We start from the raw sequence: 26,717 nt of genomic DNA on the forward strand, positions 1-26,717 counted from the left end.
GTCCCTATGTTGCAGAGACCTTCAGAGTTTCTCAATGATAACTATCCAAAATAATAGACACTGATATCGACACGGAGTCTGACTCCAGTGTCGACTACGATAATGCAAAGTTACAGCCAAAATGGCAGGAAAGTATTCAATATATGATTATTGTAATAAAAGATGATTTGCATATCACTGATGACTCATCTGTCCCTGACACAAGGGTACACATGTTTAAGGGGAAGAAAGCTGAGGTAAATTTCCCTCCTCTCATGATGAGAGAGAGCGGGAATCTCCAGACAAGAGACTGCAGTTTCCCACAAAGAATTCTCAGGGAGTATCCTTTCCCTACTAGGGCCAGGATACGATGGGAATCTTCCCCTAGGGTGTCACGTTTACCCAAAAGGTAGCCCTGACTTAACAGCTATCCTCAAGGATCCTGCAGATAGCGTGCACATTCTGATACACTACTCAGACCGGCGATTGTGTCGGCATGGGTTTATAGCGCTGTAGCAGCGTGGACAGGTACCTTATCAGCAGAGATTGAGACCCTAGTATGTGTGTGTGTGTGTGTGTGTGTGTGTGTGTGTGTGTGTGTGTGTGTGTGTGTGTGTGTGTGTGTGTGTATATATATATATATATATATATATATATATATATAGATATATATATAGATATAGATATATATATATAGATAGGACATAAAGCAAGCGGCACTCTAAGTCTGATGAAAAGTCAAATATATTTCACACTCATAGTGATCCGACGTTTCGGGGTCCAAGCGCCCCTTTGTATTTGTATTGTATTTGTATATATATAGATAGATAGATAGATATTAAAGATGCTGTCTTAAGATATATAGATATATAAAACATGCCCAAAGAGACGTTAGTCTACTGGGTTCTAGAGTCAACGCTATGTCGATTCCTGCTTGACGTGTCCTGTAGAATATGCAATGGACAGGTGATGCCGACTTAAGAGGCATATGGAAGGCTGAGGATTGTGTGGAGAAGGGATCTCGGACCTGGTCTCCACAGCTATAGCTGGTAATTCTGATCTTTTGCCTTATATTCCTGCACAGCCTAGGAAAGCACGACATTATCAAATGCAGCCTTTCGATCACAAAGAAACAAGAAAGTCCGAGGTGCGTCCTTTCTTGCCAGAGGCAGGGGCAGAGGAAAGAAGCTGCACAACACAGCTAGTTTCCAGGAACAGAAGTCCTCCCCGACCTCTACAAAATCCACCGCATGTCGCTGGGGCTCCACAGGCGGAGCTAGGCCCGGTGGGGGCACGTATTCGTAATTTCAGCCACAAGTGGGTTCACTCCCTGTTGGATCCCTGGGCTATTGATATTGCTGGACTTTGGGGAGATGCCGCCTCACCGACGGCCCTGCCGGCTTCCCCCCACTAGAGGAAAATAGTGTTAACTGCAATTCACGAATTGTATCTTCAACAGGTGGTGGTCAAGGTTCCCCTCCTTCAACAAGGAGGGAGTTATTATTCGACCATGTTGTAGTCCCGAAACCGGACGGTTCGGTCAGACCCATATTGAATTTAAAATCCCTGAACATATACCTGAAAAGGTTCAAGTTCAAGATGGAATCGCTAAGAACGGTCATCGCAAGCCTGAAAGGGGGGGATTTTATGGTGTCTCTGGACATAAAGGATGCATACCTTCATGTCCCCATTTATCCACCTCATCAGGCGTACCTAAGATTTGTGGTACAGGATTGTCATTACCAATTTCAGACGTTGCCATTTGGTCTCTCCACGGCAACGAGAATATTTACCAAGGTAATGGCGGAAATGATGGTACTCCTGAGGAAGCAAGGGGTCACAATTATCCCATACTTGGACGATCTCCTCATAAAAGCGAGGTCAAGAGAGCAGTTGCTGAACAGCGTAGCACGCTCTCTGGAAGTGTTACGACAACACTGCTGGATTCTAAATATTCCAAAGTCGCAGTTGATTCCTACGACTCGTCTGCCCTTCCTGGGCATGATTCTGGACACAGACCAGAAAAGGGTTTATCTCCCGATGGAGAAGGCTCAGGAACTCATGATGCTGGTCAGAAACCTATTAAAACCAAAACAGGTGTCGGTGCATCACTGCACGCAAGTCCTGGGAAAGATGGTGGCATCATACGAGGCCATTCCCTTCGGCAGGTTCCATGCGAGGACCTTTTAATGGGATCTACTGGACAAGTGGTCCGGATCACATCTTCAGATGCATCGGTGGGGGGCAGTCACACAGGGAAGAAATTTCCAAGGTCTGTGGTCAAGTCGGGAGACTTGCCTTCACATCAACATCCTGGAACTAAGGGCCATATTCAACGCCCTACGTCAAGCGGAGTCCCTGCTTCGCGACCAACCGGTTCTGATTCAGTCAGACAACATCACAGCGGTGGCTCATGTAATCCGCCAAGGCGGCACAAGGAGCAGGGTGGCGATGGTAGAAGCCACCAGAATTCTTCGCTGGGCGGAGAATCACGTAAGCGCACTGTCAGCAGTGTTCATTCCGGGAGTGGACAACTGGGAAGCAGACTTCCTCAGCAGACACGACCTCCACCCGGGAGAGTGGGGACTTCATCAAGAAGTCTTCACGCAGATTGCAAGTCGGTGGGAACGGCCACAGGTAGACATGATGGCATCCCGCCTCAACAAAAAGCTACAGAAGTATTGCGCCAGGTCAAGAGACCCTCAGGCGATAGCTGTGGACGCACTGGTGACGCCGTGGGTGTTCCAGTCGGTCTATGTATTTCCTGCTCTTCCTCTCATACCCAAGGTGCTGAGAATCATAAGGAAAAGAGGAATGAGAACAATACTCATTGTTCCGGATTGGCCAAGAAGGACTTGGTATCCAGATCTGCAAGAAATGCTCACAGAGGACCCGTGGCCTCTGCCTCTAAGGCAGGACTTGTTGCAACAGGGGCCCTGTCTGTCCAAGACTTACCGCGGCTGCGTTTCACGGCATGGCGGTTGAACGCCGGATCCTAGCAGAAAAAGGCATTCCGGATGAGGTCATTCCTACGCTGATAAAGGCTAGGAAGGACGTGACGGCTCAACATTATCACCGTATATGGCGAAAATATGTTGCTTGGTGTGTGGCCAGGAATGCCCCTACGGAGGGCCGTTTCCTTCACTTCCTACAGTCGGGAGTGACTTTGGGCCTAAAATTGGGTTCCATTAAGGTCCAGATTTCGTCCCTATCCATTTTCTTTCAAAGAGAACTGGCTTCTCTGCCTGAAGTTCAGACGTTTGTAAAGGGAGTGCTGCATATTCAGTCCCCTTTTGTGCCTCCAGTGGCACCTTGGGATCTTAACGTGGTGTTGAGTTTCCTGAAATCACACTAGTGTGAACCTCTCAAAACGGTGGAATTAAAATATCTCACGTGGAAGGTGGTCATGCTACTAGCCTTGGATTCGGCTAGGCGTGTGTTAGAATTGGCGGCTTTGTCACATAAAAGCCCTTATCTGGTTTTTCATGCAGATAGAGCAGAATTGCGGACCCGTCCACAATTTCTGCCAAAAGTGGTTTCATCCTTTCATATAAACCAACCTATTGTGGTGCCTGTGGCTACTACTGACTTGGAGGATTCCGAGTTACTTGATGTGGTCAGGGCTTTGAAGGTTTATGTAGCCAGAACGGCTAGGGTCAGGAAAACAGAGTCTTGGTTTATCCTGTATGCTTCCAACAAGCTTGGTGCTCCTGCTTCAAAGCAGACTATTGCTCGCTGGATCTGTAATACGATTCAGCAGGCTCATTCTGCGGCTGGATTGCCGCTGCCAAAATCGGTTAAGGCCCATTCCACTAGGAAGGTGGGCTCTTCTTGGGCGGCTGCCCGAGGGGTCTCGGCATTACAGCTTTGCCGAGCGGCTACTTGGTCAGGTTCAAACACTTTTGCAAAGTTCTACAAGTTTGATACCCTGGCTGAGGAGGACCTTGTGTTTGCTCATTCGGTGCTGCAGAGTCATCCGCACTCTCCCGCCCGTTTGGGAGCTTTGGTATAATCCCCATGGTCCTTACGAAGTCCCCAGCATACACTAGGACGTTAGAGAAAATAAGATTTTACTTACCGGTAAATCTATTTCTCGTAGTCCGTAGTGGATGCTGGGCGCCCGTCCCAAGTGCGGACTTCTGCAATGCTTGTATATAGTTATTGCCTAAAAAAGGGTTATGTTATAGTAGCATCAGGGTTGATCTGATGCTCTGTTGTTGTTCATACTGTTAACTGGGTAAAGTTATCACAAGTTATACGGTGTGATTGGTGTGGCTGGTATGAGTCTTGCCCTGTATTCCCAAAATCCTTTCCTTGTACTGTCAGCTCTTCTGGGCACAGTTTCTCTAACTGAGGTCTGGAGGAGGGACATAGAGGGAGGAGCCAGAGCACACCAGAATCTAAATTCTTTCTTGAAGTGCCCATGTCTCCTGCGGAGCCTGTCTATTCCCCATGGTCCTTATAGAGTCCCCAGCATCCACTACGGACTACGAGAAATAGATTTACCGGTAAGTAAAATCTTATTATTGTTGTTTTTTGTTTTTTTCTCGGACGTCCTAGTGGATGCTGGGAACTCCGTAAGGACCATGGGGAATAGCGGCTCCGCAGGAGACTGGGCACAAAAGTAAAGCTTTAGGACTACCTGGTGTGCACTGGCTCCTCCCCCTATGACCCTCCTCCAAGCCCCAGTTAGATTTTTGTGCCCGAACGAGACGGGTGCACACTAGGGGCTCTCCTGAGCTGCTTAGTGAAAAGTTTAGTTTTAGGTTTTTTATTTTCAGTGAGACCTGCTGGCAACAGGCTCACTGCATCGAGGGACTAAGGGGAGAAGAAGCGAACTCACCTGCGTGCAGAGTGGATTGGGCTTCTTAGGCTACTGGACACCATTAGCTCCAGAGGGATCGAACACAGGCCCAGCCATGGAGTCCGGTCCCAGAGCCGCGCCGCCGCCCCCCTTACAGAGCCAGAAGCAAGAAGAGGTCCGGAAAATCTGCGGCAGAAGACATCCTGTCTTCACCAAGGTAGCGCACAGCACTGCAGCTGTGCGCCATTGCTACTCAGCACACTTCACACTTCGGTCACTGAGGGTGCAGGGCGCTAGGGGGGGGCGCCCTGAGCAGCAATAAAAACACCTTGGCTGGCGAAAATACATCACATATAGCCCCCAGGGCTATATGGATGAATTTTAACCCCTGCCAGATTACACTGAAAAACGGGAGAAAAGGCCGCCGAGAAGGGGGCGGAGCCTATCTCCTCAGCACACTGGCGCCATTTTCCCTCACAGCTCCGTTGGAGGGAAGCTCCCTGGCTCTCCCCTGCAGTCACTACACTACAGAAAGGGTTAAAAAAGAGAGGGGGGCACTAATTAGGCGCAGTATAAACAATACAGCAGCTATAAGGGGAAAAACACTTATATAAGGTTATCCCTGTATATATATAGCGCTCTGGTGTGTGCTGGCAAACTCTCCCTCTGTCTCCCCAAAGGGCTAGTGGGGTCCTGTCCTCTATCAGAGCATCCCCTGTGTGTGTGCTGTGTGTCGGTACGTTTGTGTCGACATGTATGAGGAGGAAAATGATGTGGAGGCGGAGCAAATTGCCTGTAATAGGGATGTCACCCCCTAGGGGGTCGACACCTGAGTGGATGAACTGCTGGAAGGAATTACATGACAGTGTCAACTCTTTACAAAAGACAGTGATTGACATGAGACAGCCGGCTACTCAGCTTGTGCCTGTCCAGACGTCTCATAGGCCGTCAGGGGCTCTAAAGCGCCCGTTACCTCAGATGGCAAATACAGACGCCGACACGGATACTGACTCCAGTGTCGACGGTGAAGAGACAAATATGACTTCCAGTAGGGCCACACGTTACATGATTGAGGCAATGGAAAATGTTTTACACATTTCTGATAATACGAGTACCACCAATAGGGGTATTATGTTCAGTGAGGAAAAACTACCTGTAGTTTTCCTGAATCTGAGAAATTAAATGAGGTGTGTGATGAAGCGTGGGTTTCCCCCGATAAAAAAACTGATAATTTCTAAAAAGTTATTGGCATATATCCTTTCCCGCCAGAGGTTAGGGTGCGTTGGGAAACACCCCCTAGGGGGGATAAAGCGCTCACACGCTTGTCAAAACAAGGGCTCTACCCTCTCCTGAGATGGCCGCCCTTAAGGATCCTGCTGATAGAAAGCAGGAGGGTATCCTAAAATGTATTTACACACATACTGGTGTTATACTGCGACCAGCAATCGCCTCAGCCTGGATGTGCAGTGCTGGGTTGGCGTGGTCGGATTCCCTGACTGAAAATATTGATACCCTAGATGGGGACAGTATATTATTGCCTGTAGAGCATTTAAAAGATGCATTTCTATATATGGGTGATGCACAGCGGGATATTTGCCGACTGGCATCAAGAGTAAGTGCGCTGTCCATTTCTGCCAGAAGAGGGTTATGGACACGACAGTGGTCAGGTGATGTGGATTCCAAATGGCATATGGAAGTATTGCCTTATAAAGGGGAGGAGTTATTTGGGGTCGGTCTTTCAGACCTGGTGGCCACGGCAACAGCTGGGAAATCCACGTTTTTACCCCAGGTCGCCTCTCAACATAAGAAGACGCCGTATTATCAGGCGCAGTCCTTTCGTTCCCATTAGGGCACGTGGACAAAAGGTTCCTCATTTCTGCCCCGTGACAGAGGGAGAGGGAAACGGCTGCAGAAATCAGCCAGTTCCCAGGAACAGAAGCCCTCTCCCGCCTCTGCCAAGCCCTCAGCATGACGCTGGGGCTTTACAAGCAGACAGGGAGGCAGTGTTGGAAGCCATTCACAAGCTGTATTCCAAGCTGGTGATAATTAAGGTACCCCTCCTGCAACAGGGAAAGGGGTATTACTCCACACTGTTGTGGTACCGAAGCCGGACGGCTCGGTGAGACCGATTTTAAATCTAAAATCTTTGAACACTTACATACAGAGGTTCAAATTCAAGAGAAGGGGACTACATGGTGTCTCTGGACATCAAGGATGCTTACCTTCATGTCCAAATTTACCCTTCTCACCAAGGGTACCTCAGGTTTGTGGTACAGAACTGTCACTATCAGTTTCAGACGCTGCCGTTTGGATGGTCCACGGCACCCCGGGTCTTTACCAAGGTAATGGCCGAAATGATGATACTCCTTCGAAGGAAGGGAGTTTTTAGTTATCCCTTACTTGGACGATCTCCTGATAAGGGTAAGATCCTGGGAACAGTTGGAGGTCGGTGTAGCACTATCTTAGGTAGTGTTGCGACAGCACGATTGGATTCTCAATATTCCAAAATCGCAGCTGGTTCCGACGACTCGTCTTCTGTTCCTAGGGATGATTCTGGACACAGTTCAGAAAAAGGTGTTTCTCCTGGAGGAGAGAGCCAGGGAGTTATCCGAGCTAGTCAGGAACCTCCTAAAACCGAGCCAAGTCTCAGTGCATCAATGCACAGGGGTTCTGGGAAAAATGGTAGCTTCCTACGAAGCAAAGCCATTCGGCAGATTCCACACAAGAACTTTCCAGTGGGACCTGCTGGACAAATGGTCCGGGTCGCATCTTAAGATGCATCAGCGGATAACCCGGTCACCAAGGACAAGGGTGTCCATCCTGTGGTGGTTGCAGAGTGCTCATCTTCTAGAGGGCCGCAGAGTCGGCATTCAGGACTGGGTCCTGGTGACCACGGATGCCAGCCTGCGAGGCTGGGGAGCAGTCACACAGGAAAAAAAATAAAAAATTTCCAGGGCTTATGGTCAAGCCTGGAGACATCATTTCACATAAATATCCTGGAGCTAAGGGCCATTTACAATGCTCTCAGCTTAGCAAGACCTCTGCTTCAAGGTCAGCCGGTGTTGATCCAGTCGGACAACATCACGGCAGTCACCCATGTAAACAGACAGGGTGGCACAAGAGGCAGTCAATGGCAGAAGCTGCAAGGATTCTTCGCTGGGCGGAAAATCATGGGATAGCACTGTCAGCAGTATTCATTCCGGGAGTGGACAACTGGGAAGCAGACTTCCTCAGCAGGCACGGCCTCCACCCGGGAGAGTGGGGACTTCACCCAGAAGTCTTCCACATGATTGTAAACCATTGGGAAAAACCAAAGGTGGACATGATGGCGTCCCGCCTAAACAAAAAATTGGACAGGTATTGCGCCAGGTCAAGGGACCCTCAGGCAATAGCTGTGGACGCTCTGGTAACACTGTGGGTGTACCAGTCAGTGTATGTGTTCCCTCCTCTTCCTCTCATACCAAAAGTACTGAGAATTATAAGACGGAGGGGAGTAAGAACTATACTCGTGGCTCCGGATTGGCCAAGAAGGACTTGGTACCCGGAACTTCAAGAGATGCTCACGGAGGACCCGTGGCCTCTACCTCTAAGAAGGGACCTGCTCCAGCAAGGACCCTGTCTATTCCGAGACTTACCGCGGCTGTGTTTAACGGCAGGGCGGTTGAACGCCGGATCCTGAAGGAAAAAGGCATTCCGGATGAAGTCATCCCTACCCTGATCAAGCCAGGAAGGATGTAACCGCAAAGCATTATCACCGCATTTGGCGAAAATATGTTGCGGGGTGCGAGGCCAGTAAGGCCCCGATGGAGGAATTTTCAACTAGGTCGATTCCTGCATTTCCTGTAAACAGGAGTGTCTATGTGCCTAAAATTGGGGTCCATTAAGGTTCAAATTTCGGCCCTGTCAATTTTCTTCCAGAAACAACTAACTTCAGTTCCTGAAGTTCAGACGTTTTGTAAAAGGGGTACTGCATATACAGCCTCCTTTTGTGCCTCCAGTGGCACCTTGGGATCTCAATGTAGTTTTGGGGTTCCTAAAGTCACATTTGTTTGAACCACTTGAGTCTGTGGAGTTAAAATATCTCACATGGAAAGTGGTCATGTTGTTGGCCCTGGCCTCGGCCAGGCGCGTGTCAGAATTGGGGGCTTTATCCTGTAAAGGCCCTTATCTGATCTTCCAGACAGGGCGGAATTGAGGACTCATCCTCAATTTCTCCCTAAGGTGTTTTCAGCGTTTCACGTGAACCAGCCTATTGTGGTACCTGCGGCTACTAGGGACTTGGAGGACTCCAAGTTGCTGGACGTAGTCAGGGCCCTGAAAATATGTTTCCAGGACGGCTGGATTTAGAAAATCTGACTCGCTGTTTATCCTGTATGCACCCAACAAGCTGGGTGCTCCTGCTTCTAAGCAGACTATTGCTCGTTGGATTTGTAGCACAATTCAGCTTGCACATTCTGTGGCAGGCCTGCCACAGCCAAAATCTGTAAAGGCCCATTCCACACGGAAAGGGGCTCATCTTGGGCGGCTGCCCGAGGGGTCTCGGCTTTACAACTTTGCCGAGCAGCTACTTGGTCAGGGGCAAACACGTTTGCTAAATTCTACAAATTTGATACCCTGGCTGAGGAGGACCTGGAGTTCTCTCATTCGGTGCTGCAGAGTCATCCGCACTCTCCCGCCCGTTTGGGAGCTTTGGTATAATCCCCATGGTCCTTACGGAGTTCCCAGCATCCACTAGGACGTCAGAGAAAATAAGAATTTACTTACCGATAATTCTATTTCTCATAGTCCGTAGTGGATGCTGGGCGCCCATCCCAAGTGCGGATTGTCTGCAATACTTGTACATAGTTATTGTTACAAAAATCGGGTTATTGTGGTTGTGAGCCATCTTTCCAGAGGCTCCTCTGTTATCATGCTGTTAACTGGATTCAGATCACAGGTTGTACGGTGTGATCGGTGTGGCTGGTATGAGTCTTACCCGGGATTCATAAATCCTTCCTTATTGTGTACGCTCGTCCGGGCACAGTATCCTAACTGAGGCTTGGAGGAGGGTCATAGGGGGAGGAGCCAGTGCACACCAGGTAGTCCTAAAGCTTTACTTTTGTGCCCAGTCTCCTGCGGAGCCGCTATTCCCCATGGTCCTTACGGAGTTCCCAGCATCCACTACGGACTATGAGAAATAGAATTATCGGTAAGTAAATTCTTATTTTTTGTCCTATGATTTATGTCGCCATATTACTATTTTATATCGGTTTGGTTAATATTGCTTTTATTGTGTACTCCTGTCACCTCTGTAGGCTGCTCATAATATGGAAATGGAAGCTCTGCGTCTCTGCCTTAACAACATGCACACCGCACACCTAGAACTCAGTCAATCAAACCTGCAGAAGGAGAAAGACAATGCCCTGGTGCAGCTGCGTGAAACGTTGAATGACAAACGGGCACAGGAGATGGCTCTTCTCCAGGGCAAGCATCAGTTTGAAATGGAGCTTATGCGTGGTCAGCATAATCAAGCGTTGAAGAGTTTACGGGAGGAACTTTCGCATGAGCTCTTGAGGCTGCAGGAACTAGAACTTCAGAATGAAAAACATGCTGCAGAGCATTCAGAGCTGCAAGAAACGTACAGGAAAGAGGTGGAGACTCTGAAGGAGCTTTATGAACATGAGAAAGAAGAGCATAAAAGGCAACATGATCTCCATTGCCAAGAAATTAATGAGCTTCGTAGTCAACTTGCAGAGGAAGCATTGCTGCAACTTGAGGAACATGCAAAGAAACTGCAGTTGCTACAAGAGGAATGCACTATTAAGGTGAGCGTGCTGCAAGAAGTGCATATGAAGGAAAAAGAGGAGCTGCAAACTCTTTATTTGCAAGAGAAAGCACTTTGGGAAATGCAGCGTTCTCAAGTGATGGAAGACCTCAAAGAGAAGCTTTTACAGGAGACTCTGTGGAACAGAGAGTTAGAGCAACTTCACGTAACAACTGCAGAGGAGATAAAACAGTTACACGATCAACACAACAAAGATAAGGAGGCGATGGAAGAGGTTCATGTTCAGGAAAAACAAGAGTGGGAGATTCTGCAAAACAAACATTCTCAAGAGGTGGAAATGATACAAGAGGACATTTCGGAGAATTTGCAGCAAAATCAACAACACTTGAAGAAGATTGAGTTGCTCCAAAACAAGGTGTTGCTATTACAAGAGCACCATAAGAGCGAGATGGAGGAGCATCAAGTTGTAGAGAAGCAGGAATGGGAGAGACAGAGAGACCAATATATCCAAGAAGTGAGGCAGCTGAAAGAGGAGCTTTCACAGGAGCTTAGAAAGCAGACTGAGTTTCACACAACTGAGATTGAGCAGCTTCAACAGAAACATTCAATTGAGATCCTACAACTACAAGATCTTTATACCAAGGAGAAAGAGGAGCTACAGGAATTGCAGCTACAGAGACAGACATGGGAGGGACAGCAAGAACAGAGCTCAAGGGAAATGTTGGAGCTTCAAAAGCAATATAAAGAAATGCAAACTTTTCAAGATCTGCATGTTCAAAAGACAAAGGAATGGGAGAAGCAGAAGGAAGAGCAGTCGGAATTGATAAAGCAGCTGCAAGAGGAGATTGCAAGTAGAACTTTACAGCTGCAACAAGAGCATTCAAACGCAATTAAGCAGCTTCAGGAACTACATAGCAAGGAGATTAGAGAAGTCCATGAGCAGCATGAGCAGCATGAGCTGGAAAATGAGGAGTGGGAGAAGGAGAGAGACCAGCATTCTCAGGAGTTGGATATTCTGGTTAATCAGCATTCGCAGGAGCTGAAACGTATTGGTGAGGAGCTTTTACAGGACTCCTTGGAAAAGCAAGAAGAACATGTAACCTTTATAGAGCTTCTCAAAGAGGACAACGCAAAGGAAGTATTGCGTCTACAGGAACAGCATAGTTCTGAGATGCAGAAACTGAGGGATCTTCATGTACAGGAGAGAGAGCAGTGGGAGAAACAGATTTATCTCCAGCAAACACAAGGTAATAACCTTCTAGGAAGTCTTCAAAAGGGCATAAGGAGGATATGGATGAACTGAAAGTGTGTGTGTGTGTAAAGGGGTGGGGGGATAAAAGCAAGCGCAGCTTTCCAAACAGTTGAAACTATTTTATTGAACCCGTATTCTCTGCATGCCTAAACCAGTTCCTATAAGCCTTTAATAATAGATATAATATAAAGTTATTTTGTATCTTCTGAGTGGGGCTGACTCAGAGTTAGACGATAATGGCACCACGCAGCGGCTGTGTGAACATATCTGCAGCATCGGATCAACGACTCTGCCATCGGTTGCAGCATCGGTCATCTCCATTGGACATGACTGTTTGTTGCAGCATCAGACACTCTCGGGTTACTCACGATGTCTGGCTAAGGGCCAGTGAAAATGCGTCTTGAGGATGCAGCCACTGGCCTCGACATCTCCCTGTTTTCTCCCTCCCAGGCTGCAAACTATCAATCATCCATCGTCTGAATCCGTACTGTGCCTGATGTTGAAGGACCTGATCGGCTCCAATGCATGATATGTATAAAACCATCAATTGCGCCAGATTAGCCACTGCGTCCATCTATGAATAATGCCTTCTGTTAACTTATGCTTCAACTACTTACATAGCAGGTGTTCCACATGAGTCTGCGCTTTCTGATAGATGTCAATCCAGTTAGATGCGAGTTGGATAGTGTGAGACGTTTTCTTGCCAAATTCACACTGCCAATTGCATTGGCAATACAACTCCCAAACTCGTATCACTTTTTCAGAAGAATTTTGAGGGTTTTTTTGTGCATACCCCTGAGGGTGTGAAACGGTAGGGAAAATAATTATTTCAAGATAAATTGTTGGACTTGCTTCAGAACCGTTTGCCAACCCCCCCCCCCCCCCCCCCCTTATGAATGATTAGAAAAGTTTTAATTTAGCTGAATTGGGCTATTAATTACATGTCATTTTTGGGGTTAAATAAAAATAATGTTAGATTATGCGCCCCAAATTTACTTAAAGTATATAGCTTTTGATTTTTTGATTTAATGTATTTTTTAAATGTCAAATGACATTTTTTTGTTTTGCATTTTTCGTTTAATTTCTTTGTAATTGAACAAAATGTTCTTAAGGTGGGTACGCACTAGGTGATGTGCTCGGTGAGCGCCATCGCCTAGTGTTTCTCCTCCTGGGCCGGGAAGCCTGACGTCGGGCATACACAATGTGCAATATCACTAATGATAACGCACAGTGACGTTATGTCGCGGCCGGCCGGAGGATGTAGTTTTGGGCCATGAGGGCAAATTGAGCTGCATGCACGGCCGAGACCGAGGGTCGTTAAAGGGCCGCGTATCGCTCGTCGTCATCATACACACTAGGCGATATAGTAAACTATCGCTCAGGAGGGGGAAAAAGGAGAGTTATGGTAGACTTACCATTGTTAACTCTCCTTCGGCGAGCTACATTGGTTCTTCAGGAAAACATTGGGGTTGTAGAGTGGATCTTGATCCAGAGGCATCAACATGCTAAAGCTTTAGGCTGTTTTCAGGATGCATTGGAGCCTCCTCTATAAAACCCGCCTCCAGGTATTGGAGCTCAGTTTCGTTAACCAGTCAAATGCAGGAGAAGGCAATCGAGAAGGCAGATGTTAGAACCACATTCTCACGACAGGCTAATGCAATAGAAACCCACGGAATCTGGGTGTGTCGGTGTGGGCTCCCTGTCGAACCAATGTACCTCACAGAAAGAGAGTTAACAATGGTAAATCTACCATAACACTCCTTTTCTGCAGCAGAATACATTGTTTTCCACAGGAAAACATCAGGGCTGTCCTAAAGCAGTTCCTCAAGGGAGGGAATGCGCCTTAGCGGGCATAAGAACCCTGCGTCAAAAGAAAGCATCCTGGGAAACTGAAGTATCAGAGGCATAGAACCTAATAAACGTGTTCACTGAGGACCACATAGCCGCCTTGCACAATTGTGCTGCGGACGCGCCACGGCGGGCGACCCAAGAATCTGGCCAACGTTTACTTATTCGCAGGCCAACCACGTTTGTGGAAACCAAACAGTACAAAAAGGGAGTCTAACCTCCTGATAGAGGCAGTCCTCCCCACATAAATACGGAGAGCCCTTACCACATCCAAAGAACGCTCTTTAGAAGACAAATCAGAAGAGATTGAGGCCGAAACCACAATCTCTTGGTTAAGGTGAAAAGTTTACACCATCTTAGGCAAATAACCAGGGCGAGCTCTAAGAACTGCCCGGTCACTGTGAAATATCAGAAAGGGTGGATGACAGGACAGAGCGCCTAGGTCAGACACCCTCCTAGCAGAGGCAAAAGCCAATAGGAACAGGACCTTAACCGTGAGCCATTTAAGGTCCACTGACTCAAGAGGTTCAAATGGAGACTCTTGCAGGGCATTCAGGACAACAGACAGATCCCATGGAGCCACAGGAGGGACTAAGGGAGGCTGAATCCATAAAACACCCGGAGTGAAAGTTCTGCCCAACAAAGGATTTTTGACACTTCCATCAATGCCATGCGGCTTCGAGTGCCGGCTTGATGGTTTATGTATGCCACCGTGGTGGTGTTGTCTGACCGTACTTGAACAGGCCTGTTCTGTACCAGAGCCAGAGCAAGAGAGAGTGCATTGAACACCGCCCTCAACCACAGAATGTTTATTGGGAGGAGTGATTCCTCCTTGGTCCAGCGACCCTGAAAAGAGTGTTGCTCCAACACCGCACCCCATCCCCTGAGACTGGCGTCCGTTGTCAGCAGGACCCAGTCTGGGATCCAGAAGGGACAGACCATGTTTAATCACTGGTCTTGTAGCCACCAGGTCAGCGGCAGACGATCCTCCGGAGTTAGCGATCATCTGAGATCTGATCCAATGCTGTTGGGCATCCCATTTGGAAAAGATTATCCTCTGTAATGGGCAGGAATGAAATTGAGCGTACTCTACCATGTCTGATGAAGCCGACACCATCAGGCCAAGTACTTGCATTGCTGAGTGTATCGACACTCTGGGGCGACAAAGGAAGCATCTTATCCTGTCCTGAAGCTTCAGGACCTTTTCTGGAGACAGAAATAGCCTTTGAATGTGTGCGTTCAGAAGTGCTCCTAGGTGCACTATGTCTGAGCTGGTACCAGCGAGGACTTTTTCCATTTGATAAGCCACCCGTAGGCTTGCAGGAAGTTTTACCGTCATTTGCAGATGACTGAGGAGGACATCGTGGGAATTTGCCAGAATTAGCGAGTTGTCCAGATACAGCAGTATTCTAATCCCCTGGCGACGGAGGTAGGCCGTCATAATAGTCATGACCCTAGTGAAGATCCGAGGAGCTGTGACCAGTCCAAATGTTAGAGCCTGAAATTGATAATGTAGGCTGCCAATAACTATTGAGAACTTTAGTGGTTGAGCGAGTTAGAGATTTGAAACTCCCGGGCACGGTTATTTCAGATGATTTGTCTTGGGCTACTAATATTGCATGTATTGTGAAGAAAGCCGAGCAGCGCCTATTTTTCCTAAGGAAATTACGCGCTGCAAATTTATTCAGGGCAAATTTGGTTAGGTTCTATCGTTGTGTAATTGAAAGCGTGTTGGCGTATTGTATTGTAGTTTGGTACGGCAACAGCACTAAGGGTGAGCAGAAGCTACTGGAGAGTGTTGGACGTACAGCTATGAGTATTATTGGTTAGGAGCTACTATCAATCCGCGATATCCATGTTGATAACTGTCTCTGCAAATTAAATAGCATTGTGCATGACTGTTATCATCCTAACCATTGCATCTTCTCTCTTCTTCCATCTGATAGACGTTTCAGTTGTATTAGGACAAGAACATCTCGTTTTAAGAACAGTTTCTTCCCATCTGTTATTGTTCGTCTTAATTTGACTTGTGATCTGTATGTTTTTATGTGACTGTCCCAGATCTTCATTTTGTTGTTCTTTTTAACAATGAGAATAATTATCTATCTATCGCAAACCGCAGAAACTGCTGATAATACATGGCAATAGGTATATGCAGGTATGCATCCTGTACATCCAGGGATACCATATAGTCTCCGGGTTCCATAGCCAGTACATTTTGAGCGCCGTGTTTCCATACGAAACCTGGGCACTCTCACAAACATGTTCAGGGATTTGAGGTTGAGTATAGGCCGGAATGATCCATTTGGTTTTGGAACTAGAAACAGGGTCGAGTAATAAATAACCTTTTCTTCTCTGGGACTGAGGTACCGGCACAACCATTCCTGTACTCGGGAGAGAACTGACGCTTGTTTGCAAAGCTTGCGCGTTTAACGGATCCAAAGGTAGAACCGTATTGCAAAACTGGTGCGGGGGACGTCTTTTGAAAGACAGCGTACCTGTGAGAGACAACTTCCAGCACTGTATTGTAGAAGTCCCCTCCCACACTGGGGTCCCCCAAGGGGAGGCCCGCCCCGTCATGCATCAGGTTGTTTTGTTTAGAAGCAGGCTGACGGGTTGCCCAGGATTGTTTTGGGCTTTGTGGTTTTGGGAGCACGAGATTCTGGTATGCCTGACCTTTTTACTTTCTTTTGAGGCCGAAAGGAACGAAAACTGGTACCTTTTACTTTCTGTGCAGAAGGATTAGTATTTTGGAGAAAAGCAGTCTTAGCAGCTGCTAACTCGAACCCAATTTTATTCAGGTCTTCCACAAACAAAATGTCCCCAGGAAAGGGGAGTACAACCAAGGTCTCTTTGGAGTCTAGATCCACTTTCCATGACCTCAACCACAGAATCCGGCGAGGCAGGACAGACTTAGTCGACGCCTTAGTTGCCAACACACCGACCTCAGAGGACGCCTCCTGAATGTAATAGGCGGCGGTGGTAATGTGAGACGGGTATTGTCTGGCCTTGTCGGAAATATCCTTGGGCAGCTCATCCTCTAATGCCTGAATTCACGCTTCAATACCTTTTGCAGCCCAGGAGGCAGCAATAGTGGGTCTATGCAGAGCTCCTGTACGGGAGTAAATTGACTTCAGGCATCCCTCCACACTTTTATCTGTCTGTTCCTTCAGTGAAGTGACTGTGGTGACAAGCAGAGTGGATGGCACCACAAAGCGGGTGACGTGAGAATCCACCAGTGGTGGATTTTCCCACTTACTACATAACTCTGCAGGACAAGGATAGCGAGCCAAGGCCCATATAAGCACATGGAATTTCTTCCCTGGAGTACATCAGGGTTCCCGTCTGATGTCCACTAAATGGTCAGAATGGGGCAACAGAGTTTTAACGTCTTTCTGCCGTTTAAACATATCCGTTTTCTTTGCCACAGTAGTGGAATCCTCATCATCGGATAATTGTAGGATTTGTTTAATAGGAACCACTGAGGCAGGGACATCAACCTGCAAGGGAGAATCCTCCTCAGTAACACCAGACCGTATGCTCCTCCTCCTCTTCAGATGAAACATCAGAGAGGTATGTGGACTGTGAGGAGGAAGTAACTCGCTTAGATGACCCAGAAGCACGGGTGTGACCTGGGCTTGGATATCTGTCTAACCAAGGACTGATTTAATTATTGCAGGTGGTTTGATAAATTTTCCTCACAAGGCGAATTAACCATAGGGACAATATGTGGCTGTAGTGGTACGGGTGGTCCCATAGGGGGCGTAAGGCGTTCTACCAGAGTACCCAGCAGGTTAATGAATGCAGCCCAGGGTGGCTTCAGAGTAGACCCAGGAGCTGCGGACTGACTAGGAGGTGTATGACACATAGTACATAAACCATCATACAAAACTTCCCCTTCTGGTAAATGCCTGGAGCATGCTCTGTATGATGCAGGAGCTTCCACTGATTTACTGCCCTTTCTGTAAGACATTAATGTAAATATGCAACAACAGAGCGACCTATTACGATAAAGCCAGACCAAGTACAATACCTGCAGATAAATCCGGTATTATGTGACTGAGTACACAGTATAATATGCATATTGGATAAATACTGTGACGCACTATATTAGCGAGCAACAGGGACACACACAGTGTCGGTAAGAGCTGCCAGGCGAACCACCGTAATTTGTAGCGTGGGGAGAACACGGCCTATGACCTGTCCCAACAGTACCTTTTAAAAGAATGTCATTCTAAATAACAAACAGTATGCGTGTGTAGTTATACTAGATGCACTGTTACAACTGTTATTGTTTCATCCTGAGACAGCCAGTTCTATAAGCATAAAGTGTGCCTTTGTCTACTTGTGACATGCTGTTAAACAGTACAGTGTAATTATTAAACAGTTTCTTTCCGAACATTGACTTATGTTTAGGATTTTTAGTTTAGATGGACTTTTGATAAAACCAATGCATAATACAGAATATACTCTGGTAACTAGCAAGTTGTGGCATCAGGGCTTAGAGTTGCAGGGAATTATGGGCCTGATTCATAGTTGTACGCTATGCAGATGTTTTAGCGCTTATCGGTAAACTGCGCATGCGCTGTGATTTGCGATTATGCTCCCAGTGAGGATCCAATCACAAGTGATTGACGGGGAACAGCTGTTTTGTGGGAGGTAACGGAGTGGTTGCAAAACCGCAGGGCTGTCAGGTTCATTTTTGCAGCACGTATCACCCGCCAACTGCGATACAGTACACACAGAAATCATGTCTCCAGCATCTCAGTTGCTGCGGCCATTCTGAGTGACCATAGACTGACTTGAGGAGTTGTATTCTGGATCTGCGTTGATTCTGAGAATGTGTACGCGGTTGCTGGTTGCGAGGGCTCCGGCGGCCGTAACGTTAGCATATTTTTTCACATCCTCTGAGTCAACGATTGCATTAGCGGCAGCAGTAGCGGGCAACTATGAATCCAGGCCTATATCATATACATTTTAGCACTAACCGGAGTCTTTTCAAAAATTGCTTTGGCTAGTAATGCGGTTTTACAATCTACTGTAGTGGGAATAAGTTATTCTCTGGTGTAACTTTCTGGTGCTTCAACAGGTATGGTAGATGATCCAAGCGTTGTTGTTCAGACACAAGTGGCTGCTTTGCCTGAAGGGAATGAAATAGACTCTCTGACCCACCAGGAGCAGGTATTGAACTCAATACATTAAATATTGTATTTGTGTTGATTAAAATAAATGCGTAATTAAATTAAACCACAGTTTTGTTCTGGCTACTTATAGACACACTTAAATATGCAGAGTTTAAGTGCCTGTTATATAAATGTCTCCTGATAGGTGAAGAATCTGCAATGTGGTTACAATGAGTTTCAAATTCATTCAACTGAAGAAATGCAACTCTTCCGGTCTCAGATTGACAGCTCCCGAGCAAGTCGCCAAGAACTGAATGGTACAACTACTAAATATATTACTATGGAGTATAATTCAGTGTTGTTAATTAACGGGTTTCTATTTCTAATATAACGCAAGAACCTTATGTAACGTCTCCTGCCTTAGAGCTGAAAGAGAAGCTCCAGGCTCGCTCTGCACAGCTGGAAGAGATAGAGAAGATGAAGCAGGACTTCCAGCAGGAGCGATTGCTGCTTAAGGCTGAGCATGAAAAGGAAATGGTGGAGCTGAGGATTTACTTTGAGCAGATGTCCAGAGCTGCAGAGGAGACCTACAGAGAGGAGCTGAAAATCTTACATCAGCATCTGAGAGAAATGAGTGATGAGGAAATAACTGTTCTAAACAGGTTGGATTCTTTCATGTATCTGCAGAGACCATTACAAAGACCTATATTCTTAAAATGTCTTGTTACCTTGGTGATACAGGGTGATGGGTCTAAGCCATGCTTATGGACCTAGGAAAAAAGTAAAATAAACTTCTCTTTTTAGCCAGACAAGGCCCCACGATTTCAGGTGTGTGTTTAGGAGCAGGTTTGAAGGCCACCCTAGGGACCTATGATTTTGTTTTTATTTGTGGGAAACCTTGGTGCCTTACTGCTTTGCTCATTAGCACATGCAAAGGAAATGGATAAAAGAGCGTAGTTTCTAAGTTTAGGTTCTCATGCACCTCCATCGGCTCATGTTTTCAGGTTTGCTTTTAAAGATGCAAAGGTGACTTAGGGGGGTATTCAACTGAAGTCTGAAAGACAGCAGTTTCCTAATTTTTTAGGTTGGGTGGGGTTCTGAGCTATTCAATCCTTTCCGACAAGTCTGCAGTTCCGACTTGTTGGAAAGCACGTGGATCGGCAGATTAGCCGTGGATCTACGTGTTTTGTTGGATTCCGCTGCCAAGTCCAAAAGGTTTTAGCCCCAGTTCCGACAATGTCAATCCGATTTAAAAAAAAAGTTGTATTGGCATTGTCGTAAACGGACAATTCCTGTCTGATTTGGCCGATCATTCAATACTCAGGAAAGGATCCGACATCTATTGAATACACCCCTTAGTCTGTTTGGCTGGGTCGGTAATTGTCCTTCCTGTTTCCAGAGACACAAATCCTTAGAACCTAGAGCTCTTGGTTGGGCCTGAGGACAGTATTTAATTCTAGAGTCTCTCCTAAATTCAGATGATCCACCTATGAGTGAAGGGTCTTTTTTTTCCAGTTTTCTCACATCCAATTGGGGTACACAGGACAATACAGAAGTGAAAGAGAGAAGAGTAAACAGAAGAGTCCTGGAGGACCCCCTGTACCTCATTTTACCAGTGTACCCCAGTGGGATCCGAGAAAAGGACCTGATGAAAGTATAATAATTCTCTGGGGGTATTTTTGTTTCTCCCATGCTGTACCAACTCCTTCAGGCAGGATTTATATCAATCATCCTGTGTGTCTCAATGTATAAGCATACAATGGTCAGTGTAAAAAATCTTTTTTCATATCCACTGAAGGACTCGCATGAAAACTGGAAAAACCAGGCTGCCTGCACGGAGCAGTATTTTTGCATAACAAGCTTATTAGAAGTTGATTTTTGATCTAGTTTCAAAATGTATGAAATGGGACTTAATTGGATGTTTGGGCACTTCAAGAGACAAATGTCCTGTTTGTTTTCCCACGTGGCAGCTCTGCTTTTGCGTTAGATGATTCCTTTGAAAGTGAAAAGATTGATCTTCTCCAGCACCTGACCGACCAGCTGGAGCACCACAAAGTGAGTATAGGCTTTGATTATACCCAGACTTTACATGTTAGACTTTGCTGTGGTTTTTTTTTTCTCAAGTTTATTATTTCATTTTCATTAATTCACCTTTCTCTGGCTGGGTAGGAAGAGCTTTCCTTTTTACGCCTGCAGTCAGAGGAGAAGGAGAAGCAGGATTTACACAGCCTGCATGCCGCTCTCACTGTGCAGTACAAGGAGGATGTGTTGAACATGAAAATGGATCTGTCTGATAGGTACACATCTGAGATCGAGAACTTAAAGAAGAAGCATTGTCTGGAGCTGGAACAGCTGCGAGCCAGACTATCTGAGGAGCACATCAGAGGTGGGATCTCTGGTCTTTATAAATGCTTTCTGTGTACAGTGGTACGCTGTTTGTTCTGTCACATTTATTAATTCCACTTGAATTTTACGGTTGTCACTTGATTGTTGCCTGACACTGTTGGTAGTTTTTACCAAATGTACAGATGTGTTCTCATACACCTAGTGCAGGCTTGGCCAACCTGTGACCCTCCAGCTGTTGTAAAACTACAAGTCCTATCATGCCTTGGCACAGCTTTGGTATTAGGGATTGCTAAAACTGTGGCAGGGCATGCTGGGATGTGTATTTTCACAACATCTGGAGAGCTACAGGTTGGCCAGGCCTGACCTAGTGTCTATAAAACATATGGTGCGAGATCCCCGCCCCAGCTCATCTGAGATGCTCCAAGAGGAGTAGCATACCGGATTTTTCTTTATTTCTCTAACGTCCTAGTGGATGCTGGGGACTCCGTAAGGACCATGGGGAATAGACGGGCTCCGCAGGAGACTGGGAACTCTAAGAAAGAATTAGTACTACTGGTGTGCACTGGCTCCTCCCTCTATGCCCCTCCTCCAGACCTCAGTTAGAATCTGTGCCCGGAAGGAGCTGGGTGCGTTTTAGTGAGCTCTCCTGAGCTTGCTATTAAGAAAGTATTTTAGTTAGGTTTTTTTATTTTCAGAGAACTTCTGCTGGCAACAGACTCTCTGCTACGTGGGACTGAGGGGAGAGAAGCAAACCTACTAACTGCGGCTAGGTTGCGCTTCTTAGGCTACTGGACACCATTAGCTCCAGAGGGTTCAAACACAGGAACTTAACCTTGGTCGTCCGTTCCCGGAGCCGCGCCGCCGTCCCCCTCGCAGAGCCAGAAGACAGAAGCCGGCGGATGAAGCAAGAAGACGTCAAAATCGGCGGCAGAAAACTCCTGTCTTCACATGAGGTAGCGCACAGCACTGCAGCTGTGCGCCATTGCGCCCACACTAACCCACACACTCCGGTCACTGTAGGGTGCAGGGGGGGGGCGCCCTGGGCAGCAATTGAGTACCTCCTGGCAAAAGCAGCATATATACAGCTGGGCACTGTATATATGCATGAGCCCCCGCCATTTTTTACACCAAATCGCGGGACAGAAGCCTGCTGCTGAGGGGGCGGGGCTTCTTCCTCAGCACTCACCAGCGCCATTTTCTCTCCACAGCTCCGCTGAGAGGAAGCTCCCCAGGCTCTCCCCTGCAGACTCACGGTAGAAAGAGGGTAAAAAGAGAGGGGGGGCACATAAATTTAGCGCAATAATCCTATATACAGCAGCTACTGGGTAAACACTAAGTTACTGTGTGATTCCTGGGTCATATAGCGCTGGGGTGTGTGCTGGCATACTCTCTCTCTGTCTCTCCAAAAGGCCTTGTGGGGGTCCTGTCCTCATATAGAGCATTCCCTGTGTGTGTGGTGTCTCGGTACGCTTGTGTCGACATGTTTGACGAGGAGGGCTATGTGGAGGCAGAGCAGGTGCAGATGAATGAGGTGTCCCCGCCGACGGCGCCGACACCTGATTGGATGGATATGTGGAAGGTGTTAAATGATAATGTAAACTCCTTGCATAAAAGGTTGGATAAAGCTGAAGCCTTTGGACAGTCGGGGTCTCAGCCCATGCCTGATCCTACAGCGCAGAGGCCGTCAGGGTCTCAGAAGCGCCCACTATCCCATATTGTTGACACAGATATCGACACGGATTCTGACTCCAGTGTCGATGGCGATGATGCAAAATTGCAGCCTAATATGGCTAAAGCCATCCGCTACATGATTGTAGCTATGAAGGATTATTGCACATATCAGAGGTAAACCCTGTCCCTGACAAGAGGGTTTATATGTTTGGGGAGAAAAAGCAAGAGGTGACTTTTCCCCCTTCACATGAGTTAAATGAGTTATGTGAAAAAGCGTGGGATTCCCCCGATAGGAAAGTGCTGATTTCCAAAAGGTTACTTATGGCGTACCCCTTCCCGCCAACGGACAGGATGCGCTGGGAATCCTCCCCTAGGGTAGACAAAGCTCTGACACGCTTATCTAAGAAGGTGGCCCTGCCGTCACAGGATACGGCCTCCCTAACGGATCCTGCGGATAGGAAGCAGGAAGGTATCCTGAAGTCTGTGTATACACATTCAGGTACCATACTGCGGCCGGCAATTTGCGTCGGCCTGGATGTTTAGTGCTGTAGCAGCATGGACAGATACACTGTCTGAGGAACTGGATACCTTGGACAAGGATACTATTTTACTGACCCTGGGGCATATAAAAGACGCTGTCCTATATATGCCCAGAGGGACATTTGCCTACTGGGCTCTAGAATAAATGCAATGTCGATTTCTGCCAGAAGGGTCCTGTGGACTCTGCAATGGACAGGCGATGCCGACTCTAAAAAGCACATGGAGGTTTTACCCTACAAGGGTGAGGAATTGTTTGGGGACGGTCTCTCGTACCTAGTTTCCACAGCTACAGCTGGGAAGTCAATTTTTTTTGCCATATATTCCCTCACAGCCTAAGAAAGCACCGTATTACTAAATGCAGTCCTTTCGATCACAAAAAGGCAAGAAAGTCAGAGGTGTGTCCTTTCTTGCCATGGGCAGGGGTAGAGGAAAGAAGCTGCACCATACAGCTAGTTCCCAGGAACAGAAGTCCTCCCCGGCTTCCACTAAATCCACCGCATGACGCTGGGGCTCCACAGGTGGAGCCGGGAGCGGTGGGGGCGCGTCTCCGAAAATTCAACCACCAGTGGGTTCGCTCACAGGTGGATCCCTGGGCTATACAGATTGTGTCTCAGGGATACAAGCTGGAATTCGAAGTGATGCCCCCTCACCGTTACCTAAAATCAGCTCTGCCTGCTTCCCCCATAGAAAGGGAAGTAGTGTTAGCGGCAATTCACAAATTATATCTCCAGCAGGTGGTGGTACAGGTTCCCCTCCCTCAACAGGGAAGGGGTTACTATTCCACAATGTTTGTGGTTCCGAAACCGGACGGTTCGGTCAGACCCATATTGAATTTAAAATCCCTGAACATTTACCTGAAAAGGTTCAAGTTCAAGATGGAATCGCTCAGAGCGGTCATTGCAAGCCTGGAAGAGGGGGATTTTATGGTGTCTCTGGACATTAAAGGATGCTTACCTGCATGTCCCCATTTATCCACCTCATCAGGAGTACCTCAGATTTGTGGTACAGGACTGTCATTACCAATTCCAGACGTTGCCGTTTGGTCTCTCCACGGCACCGAGAATATTTACCAACATAATGGCGGAAATGATGGTGCTCCTTCGAAAGCAGGGTGTCACAGTTATCCCATACTTGGACGATCTCCTCATAAAGGCGAGGTCCAGAGAGCAGTTGCTGATCAGCGTAGCACACTCTCAGGAAGTGTTGCAACAGCACGGCTGGATTTTGAATATTCCAAAGTCGCAGCTGATCCCTACGACTCGTCTGCCCTTCCTGGGCATGATTCTGGACACGGACCAGAAAAAGGTGTTCTCCCGGTGGAGAAGGCTCAGGAGCTCGTGGCTCTGGTCAGAGAACTCTTAAAACCAAAACACTTGTCGGTGCATCACTGCACGCGAGTCCTGGGAAAGATGGTGGCGTCATACGAAGCCATTCCCTTCGGCAGGTTCCATGCGAGGACCTATCAGTGGGGATCTGTTGGACAAGTGGTCCGGATCGCATCTTCAGATGCATCGGCTGATCACCCTATCCCCCAAGGCCAGGGTGTCTCTTCTGTGGTGGCTGCAGAGTGCTCACCTTCTCGAGGGCCGCAGGTTCGGCATACAGGACTGGCAACAGGCAATATTGAAGGCAACAGACCTTTGTATCAAAACTGTTAGGAAAAACACAAGGAAAAGGAAGCCAGTGTGGTTTGAAAAAGAAGTAGCAAATATTGTGAGAGCAAAAAAGATGGCTTTTAGGAAATATAAGCAGACACAAAATAATGAAGACAAAAAAATATATCTTGTTAGACAGAAGGAGGCAAAGAAGGTAATCAGATGTGCAAAGGCACAAGCTGAGGAGAAAATGGCCCAGTCAGTGGGTAAAGGAGGCAAAACTTTTTTTAGGTATATAAGCGAAAAGAGAAAAACAAAAGGCGGAATTATAAAACTAAAGACGGACACTGGGAGTCTTGTTGAAGGAGACAATTTAATAGCAGATCATCTTAATGATTATTTTTGCTCAGTATTTACTACTGAAAGAGAGGGGAAGGGGCCACAGTTAAGTTGCAGGGATATTCAGGAAAATGAAACAAGTACATTTACAGAGGAAAAGGTCCTAACAGAACTCTCAAAGCTGAAAGTGGACAAATCTATGGGGCCAGATGGGATACATCCAAGGATACTAAAAGAACTTAAAGAGGTGCTGGTAGCACCATTGACAGAATTATTCAACCAGTCATTAGCTACAGGAGAAATTCCAGGGGACTGGAAAAGAGCAAACGTAGTCCCACTGCACAAAAGTGGAAGCAAGGAAGAGGCAAACAACTACAGACCAGTGAGTCTTACATCAGTAGTAGGGAAATTGATGGAAACACTCTTAAAAGAAAGAGTTGTAGATCATCTCAAATCCGGCAATTTACTGGATCCCAAACAGCATGGATTCACTGGGGGGAGATCATGTCAAACAAATCTTATTGACTTTTTTGATTGTGTGACTAAAGTGATGGATAAAGGTGGAGCCATGGATATAGCTTATCTAGACTTTAGTAAGGCTTTTGATACAGTTCCACATCGCAGACTGCTAAATAAACTTGAAAGTTTGGGATTGGATATTAGGATTATTGAATGGATAAGATCTTGGTTGAAGGATAGAAAACAGAGAGTTGTGGTAAACGGAGTGCATTCACAGGAGGGAAATGTTACCAGTGGAGTACCCCAGGGATCTGTACTTGGACCAGTGCTTTTTAATATCTTTATTGGTGACATTGCAAATGGCATTAAAGGGAAAGTATGCCTTTTTGCAGATGACACAAAGGTATGCAACAGGGTAGACACACCAGGTGGGGTAAATCAAATGATTGAGGATCTAAGTAGACTAGAGGAATGGTCAAGAGTCTGGCAATTACAGTTTAATGCCCAAAAATGCAAAATCATGCACTTGGGTCTCAAAAATCCTAAAGCTAAATACAGTATTAATGGCACTATACTGAAAACTACTGAGGAGGAAAGGGATCTAGGAGTCACTATTTCAGATGACTTAAAAGCAGGTAAGCAATGTAACAAGGCAATGAGGAAGGCTAGTCAGATGCTTGGCTGCATTGGGAGAGGAATCAGCAGCAGAAAGAAAGAAGTAATAATGCCACTGTATAGGTCATTGGTACGGCCTCATCTAGAATACTGTATTCAGTTCTGGAGGCCATATCTTCAAAAGGATATTAATACATTAGAAACTGTACAAAGGAGGGCAACTAAAATGGTGCATGGCCTACATCACAAAACATACCCAGAAAGACTAAGAAATCTCAATATGTATAGTTTGGAGCAGAGAAGGGAAAGGGGGGACATGATAGAAACTTTCAAATATATGAAGGGTTTTAACAAAGTCCAGGAGGGAAACATTCTCCAAATG

At 46.8% G+C, this 26,717-nt stretch overlaps 1 protein-coding gene across 1 annotated transcript in view; it reads left to right on the forward strand.

Annotated features, from left to right (window-relative positions):
- The window catches only part of PCNT (pericentrin), a 474,261-nt gene that overhangs the window by 86,774 nt on the left and 360,770 nt on the right, over positions 1-26,717 (forward strand). Inside the window, exons 9-14 of the mRNA XM_063933256.1 lie at positions 10,078-11,794; positions 18,737-18,828; positions 18,976-19,087; positions 19,195-19,432; positions 20,741-20,825; positions 20,940-21,156. Coding sequence (XP_063789326.1) covers positions 10,078-11,794; positions 18,737-18,828; positions 18,976-19,087; positions 19,195-19,432; positions 20,741-20,825; positions 20,940-21,156 — 2,461 coding nt within the window. The remainder of the gene's footprint in view (positions 1-10,077; positions 11,795-18,736; positions 18,829-18,975; positions 19,088-19,194; positions 19,433-20,740; positions 20,826-20,939; positions 21,157-26,717) is intronic.

This window comes from Pseudophryne corroboree, chromosome 7, assembly GCF_028390025.1.
Source record: "Pseudophryne corroboree isolate aPseCor3 chromosome 7, aPseCor3.hap2, whole genome shotgun sequence".
Classification (NCBI taxonomy): Eukaryota; Metazoa; Chordata; class Amphibia; order Anura; family Myobatrachidae; genus Pseudophryne; species Pseudophryne corroboree.